General features: G+C 37.6%; 2 protein-coding genes across 2 annotated transcripts; one reads left to right on the plus strand and one right to left on the minus strand.

Moving 5' to 3' along the window:
- Positions 1 to 247: 247 nt before the first annotated feature.
- On the plus strand, positions 248 to 4,403 carry Pak3 (p21 (RAC1) activated kinase 3). Its single transcript, XM_069056578.1, has 2 exons — positions 248 to 826; positions 3,012 to 4,403. Exons 1-2 carry the CDS (start codon positions 432 to 434, stop codon positions 4,078 to 4,080), a joined length of 1,464 nt encoding a protein of 487 aa, XP_068912679.1. The 5' UTR covers positions 248 to 431; the 3' UTR covers positions 4,081 to 4,403.
- Positions 4,071 to 6,570, minus strand: LOC138137268 (methionine synthase reductase). The gene is made up of 4 exons (XM_069056579.1): positions 6,049 to 6,570; positions 5,861 to 5,995; positions 5,537 to 5,782; positions 4,071 to 5,262 (listed from the first exon to the last, which is right to left on the minus strand). Exons 1-4 carry the CDS (start codon positions 6,100 to 6,102, stop codon positions 4,417 to 4,419), a joined length of 1,281 nt encoding a protein of 426 aa, XP_068912680.1. The 5' UTR covers positions 6,103 to 6,570; the 3' UTR covers positions 4,071 to 4,416.
- Between the last annotated feature and the right edge of the window lie 105 nt (positions 6,571 to 6,675).

Genomic DNA, 6,675 nt, shown 5'->3' on the forward strand with positions numbered 1-6,675 from the left:
GCAGAAAGTTATTCATTTGACTGTGTCAACGAAAGTTAAGAATGAACGTCACGTGAGACTAATGAAAAACTTGTTTAAAGACGGTGTTAGTCTTAAATATTTAGTGCGGGTAATTGCCTGTTATTTTTTACTGCAATAAAGTAAGGAAAACTTGATATGGCGGAGATTTTACATTTGACCTTTCTTTATGTTGGTATTAATTTTGACGCGTACAGTAATAAACAGAAATTCCCCAGGGATTACTGACAATATGGGGTGTGTCACGAATTAACAATTTTTATCAGTGAGTGGTACTCTCTCAATTATTTAAGAAGTTTGCTATAGTTATTTATAAAAGTATAATAATTAGTTAACAACTTAACTGCCGCATCTCACAGTATAAGCGCAACATCTCCGTCTTTATGTGATTTCATTAGCAACCCGCCACAAAGATGAATTTTTTCTTCAAAAAGCGCAACAAAACCAGGGAAGACATCCAGTCGGTGGCGGTGATAGGGGAGCCTACGGGTGTTATTCACGACATTCACGTTAGTGTAGACGCTGATGGGAAGCTCGTGGGGTTACCTTCAGCATGGATAAAAGAAATTGGCAACCAGATCACCAGAGATGAACAGGCCACGAACCCCGAGGCCGTGATACAAGTAGTCAAATATTATCAATTTTCCATGAAAAAGCAAGAAAAAGGCGAGTTTAAGCACATCTTGACGGAAAAAACGATCGCTGAAGAGTCAAAAGAGATCGATCAGTATATGAACTCAAAAGAGGCACACAAGAGTAAGGATTCAGGATTAGATGATAATGGTTCAGAACCGCTATATGTTAATACGTGAGTATCAATTTTTTTTTAATTTATTTGCGGGTGTTTAGAGAATTTATTCACTTAAATTTCATATTACTATCTTATCAATTCTTCCTACTAAGATTATGTTGTTATTTAGCCTATTTATTCACAACCTTTATGTAATCAAGAAGAAGTGGGCGCAGTTTAGACTTTACAATTGGACATTACTGAATCTGCAATGTCTTTCAAATGTGATCACTCATTAATCATTTGCATTTCATTTAATTGCACATAGGCGTACAAAATACAGCCAGAAATATTGGCATTCGCGACGTTCTTTTTTCACAGATACATTTTAAATTTTTGTGAATCCAATTGTAGTGTTCTTTGTTGATTAAATCTACCAAAATCCTTGAAATTATTGACAAACGAGAACAGCATTCATGCGGTAAATAAATAATAAACGCTTTGCCATTGAACAACAGCAGACATCGACATTTTTTATTTACTTCTCAGCAGGTGGTTGACGGCGTGTGCTTTTAATGAAGAAGAATGCCAATCACGAAAACCCGTAATTGATCAATAAATCACAAAAAATGATATTTGCAGCTTTTTCCTGACTGAAAACAAAATAAATTGAGCTGGTGAAAAGAGAAAAAATAATGGTCATTACATAGGAGAGCTGTGGATAAGCCCTTTATCATTAGCACACATATCGATCGAGAATAGCAAATAATTCTTTGTAAATGATAAAAACGACAGACGTGTTAGTGGGAAAATTTTGATTAGGTTTTTCCGGAAACTACATATTAGCTATTTATGCACCAAGGGCGTTAGAACGATGATTACGCCCGGAGAACGATGAATCCAACTCGAGGGCTTTAGCCCGAGAGATGGATATCGTTCGATGGGCGTAATCATTCGGTGATGCCATGATGCATACAAGATTTTATTTTTCACTACGTGTTTAAAAAAAAAAGAAAAAAAAAACTGGCATCTTTGCAATTATGAATTGATGAGGGCGTTATGAATTCATTACGCCCGCTTATTCTTATTACGCCCTGTATTATGCCCCGGTAGTTACGGACATGCTTACGTATACTAAAGTGAAAAATAAAATAATTATTGATAAGTGGAGTCAGGTGGTCGAAAAAGTTATGTACTTTTTGTTAGATGTAAGGTTTAACAAAATTAATTAAATAATTTGGAGAATGAATCAAGCAATATCTGTTATTGAACACGTTTATCAGAAAATGAATATTTTTGTAGATGTAGTTACTTTACGAAACGTTTACCAATGTTCTCAAAATCCTTATCCTCATTTACATTTTTACATTTCTTATCTTCTGTCATTGTATTGGATATCGGAGTCCGGTGCGGGTCTGCAACAACTGTAATTCAATGCCTGAAACACGTTTTAAGGCGCCAAATCGTTAAAAACTTTAAAATTAGCTTGACGTTTCGTTTTGACAAGTTGTGACATTTATCAAAATCCGTTCACACAGGAGAAAATTCTCAAATTTTGACAGTGTCGTAGTAGTATATTATATCATAAAGAGTAAAAGTGAGTCTTTTTGTGCCAAGCCCAGAGATTGAAGGCCGAGACGCAGTCGAGATTGCAACTGGGCGAAGCACAAAAAGACCTTTTACTCTGAATGATATAATCGTGTCAAAAATAAATTACTCCCTAGAATTCGAACTTTTAGGGAAATAACGTTTTTCATGTGTGTAACTAGAATTTTCAAAAGTAATTTTGAATGCTTAAGGTTGGTTACTATGAATTGAGAGATTAACTCCAATTAAGTTAATGACTTATGTAAATAAATACCGTGTGAGCAACAAGTACTGATTGAGTTGGCAATAAATTCTGGTGATTTTTGGTGACTTTTATGTCATGTTCCAACGAGAAAACCATTTTATTAATAAAAGATTACAAAAACCAAGACGTTTAAATTTGAAATGTACACCAGGTGTCAATAAAACAAACCGAAATAGGTACAATTCAGTCTTGAAAATTTTATGTAAATTTTTTTTTTGCCAACTGAAACAGTTATTGTTGCTCACCCTGTATTATTTCTCATTTGAAAACAGAAAAGCTTGGTTTGCGGACTTAACTGTAGCGTCCTAAAAAATAGCTTTGACCCGTTAAGACAATGTCAAAATGTGGAAGAAGTGTGTTTTGCACTTTTTGATTCCCTCGTCGTTTTAATTAAAATAACCAAATTTCCAGGATCAGGCCCGACTCGGTACCCGCCATCCCTCCAAAGAAATCTCCTAGCAATTTAAAAAAAATTAAGAAACTCCCCGAACAGCTAGACTGTCTGACATTGAACGACGATTTGGAGTTGCGGCGGAAATCAGACTACTCTTCCGACGACGATTTCCTAAGGCGGAAGAGTCGCTTCACCGATGAAGACTACTTCCGCGAGATCAAGAAACTGTGCAATCCAGGTGCTCCGAATGACTTCTACCTCAGGACGAACAAGGATCTTGGTTCGGGCGCCTCAGGCATCGTCTACGTCGCTACCGACCTGGAGACGGGCAAACCCGTCGCCATCAAAGACATCGACATGACGAAGCAGCAGCGGAAGGAACTGCTCCTCAGCGAGATTGCCATAATGAAGAATTTCCAGCACAAGAATTTGGTAAACTTCCTGGACGCTTTCGTGATGTACGACGATCACTTGTGGGTGGTGATGGAGCTGCTGGACGGGGGACCGTTGACCGATGTAGTTACCGAAACTGTGATGAAAGAGGGGCAAATCGCGGCGGTCAGCTACGAGGTCCTCCAAGCCATAGACTACTTACATTCTCATGGGACCATACACAGGGACATCAAGTCCGACAACGTTCTATTAGGGATGGACGGCACCGTCAAGGTGACGGACTTCGGATTTTGTGCCAACGTGAGCGGAAACGAACAGAGAGAGACGATGGTGGGGACACCGTACTGGATGGCACCGGAAGTGGTCACCAGACAGAAATACGGAAAGAAAGTGGACATCTGGTCGTTGGGAATCATGATCGTGGAGATGTTGGAAGGAGAGCCCCCGTACTTGAGGGAGCCCCCGTTGAGGGCCCTCTATTTAATCACGGCCAACGGACGGCCCAAAATCAACAGGTGGCCCACCCTGAGCGAGAACTTGAAGGACTTTATTGACTCTTGTCTGCAAGTTGACGTCGATCAAAGAGCCACAGCAAAGGAGTTATTGACTCACAGCTTCATGAAGGAGAGGATGGAGTTGAGGACTCTGACGCCTTTAATCAAAGCAGCAAAGAAAATTTTACACAAGGCTTAAACTATTTATTTTTCTAATGAAATATTGTGATCCAGGACTTCAACAGGAGGGGCACATTTATAGATTCTGGTGCTCACAAAATAATGACATAGGTACATATCTTAACCTTTCGGGAACAAACGTGTTGCGGAAATTTAGACTGAACGGCATGTTGTAATTACATACAAAAATTTCCATTTATTTTTATAAAATCTTAGACTAAGATATTTTTGGAGTTCCAAAAAGGAATTTTACTGCAATCAGAACGTTACAATGATTTTATTGTAACAACCTACATATTTTATATGTAAATACGTTGTTTGACATTAAACCCTTTGTACTGACTGTGTTTTACATTCAGCTCCACATGTCCACAATAAATTTCCCTGTGGCATGCATTTCTTGCATATAATTATCAGCAGCACTATCATTCATGCTTCCATGTTTTACCAAGTTATTAATGATAGAAATCTTGACGTTCCTTACCATCGTTTTTTCGTTGCCACAAACAAAAATGTTCGCTTTTTTTTTCAAAAGCCACTCGATAAATTCAGCTCCATGTTTTTCAATATTATGTTGAACGTAACTTTTTTCTTTCCCGTCCCTTGAGAAAGACACATCTAGCCTGGTTAAAACCCTGGATTTTAAATAATTGTCCATTTCTTCTCCATACAGAAAGTCTCTGTCGCGATAACGGCAACCGTAAAATAACCAAATGTTGCCGCTCGCGCGTTGTAATTGTCTGTGTTGAAGAAAGCCCCGAAACGGGGCTATTCCAGTTCCTGTAGCTACCAAAATAAGCGGAATTGATGTGTCAAATGGCAACCTGAATTTTGTTGGTTGCCTAAAGTAAAATGGCACAAATTCGGTACTTTTGCGCGATATTAACTCTTCCAGCCAGCCAGTGCAAACGCCTTTGTATCCGTTATTATGTTCAAAAATAAAGAAGGTAATTTCAAGCTTGTCAGATAGTGGAGATGACGATATCGAGTATGGTCTAGGCAGCAAAGGAGGTAAGTGTTCTATAATGGCTTCAACTGGAGGGTGACAAGAGGGAAATGTTTCAAGTAATTCCAAAAGTGTCTTGCCAGAGCTGGTGATTAGTTCATTATATTCTTTGACAGCTTTTGCAGAACAAATGTGTACCAGTCTAGCTTGTTCTTGTGAATCTTGAGTAAACCTGGCTAAGGTTTTGAGAAATAACTGAAAATGTTAATTTCTACGTACTAACATACTTGACAGATTTTTTTATAATTTCAGTCTCCACCACTACAAATAATTTAAATTAACTTAAAAAATGTGTGCTTCTTGTGTTTAAAATAAATAATCTGAACTTATAAGATCATGATTATTAAAATAATTATGTACTGTAGAATTGTATTTATATTAATGGAAACAATTCTGGATGATAATGGTGGCAAAACTGTTTTAAAGTAGATATATAGCTTTAACAAGTGGAAGTAATTTTTAAAATTACCTTCTTTGGAGGGGTTTGGACATTTACATGATTCAAAAATATATTTTTCAATGTACTCTTTTTCTGTGGTAAGTGTTTAGGAATTGTTGGGTCTTTTTTACCAGTTGCTGGTAAAATTTGCAGCTGACATGGCTTATCTGCAACAGCCTCAATCCCTAATCTCACAAGTATTTTCAAAATTAGATTTTCATTATTGGTTGGGTATATTCCAATTGTATCACCAGGCTGAAACTCTTGTTTTATGTTCTAAAAAAATAACAAACATTTTACTGTGTTTAATAACATATCGAGTGGATCTTCATCATGTACTAAGACTAAGTATACCTTTAAATTAAAAGTAAGTTTGTAGACAGTTTTCACATCGTCATGTTTTGTCAATTTTTGTGCACTTTGAATGGGGGCGGTAAAATTTTCACCAATTGCAAAAGGTGCGATTCTGTTTTGAGAAAAATCACATTCCTGAAAGAATTCCAATTTTGATTCAAAACTGTTTAATAATGCTAACACAATACCTCTTCGTCTAGAAATTCGTCCGAGAATGTGACTTTCAAATAAACCGAAGACATGTTTTGTAAAATTAACCTCAAAATTCAAATGTGTACCACATGACATGTTAGTTGGTCCTTGTCAAGTGCTTGTCAAGTTGTTGCGAAATTACATATATGACACAAAAGGGTGACCGTAATTAATTTCTAAACATTCATCAGAACCTCCGTTAATTATTCACGACCGGAAAAACCGCAGAAATACCGCAACAACCCGAGAAAAATCAACTATCTTGTCCAAGAAGGTGAGAATTCGAGAAAAACCCATCCGAATTGTAGAAAACGTCTACGCAACTCTTCGAGTTAAGAATCGACGATTTAGTGTCGTTTTTCCTCGATTTACGTGATTTGGCCCCTCTCGGAGGAAAATTTCGGGGAGTCGTTGATTGATGGAAGATATGAGATTTTGTCAAATCTATCATTTGATGATGAAGCGACGCACTATTCCGACCACCCCCTTGTCCTGGACAGGAGTTCATCCCGAATCAATGACAGTTTCGTTTTTTAAGGGCTGTCGCCTGAAAAAATGTAGGTCGCTTTCGAATTTGGCGCGGTCAACAGTGCGCGAGAGGGCACTGCGATCGGCCCAAATCG

The sequence above is a fragment of the Tenebrio molitor genome, chromosome 8, assembly GCF_963966145.1.
Source record: "Tenebrio molitor chromosome 8, icTenMoli1.1, whole genome shotgun sequence".
NCBI classification, from domain to species: Eukaryota; Metazoa; Arthropoda; class Insecta; order Coleoptera; family Tenebrionidae; genus Tenebrio; species Tenebrio molitor.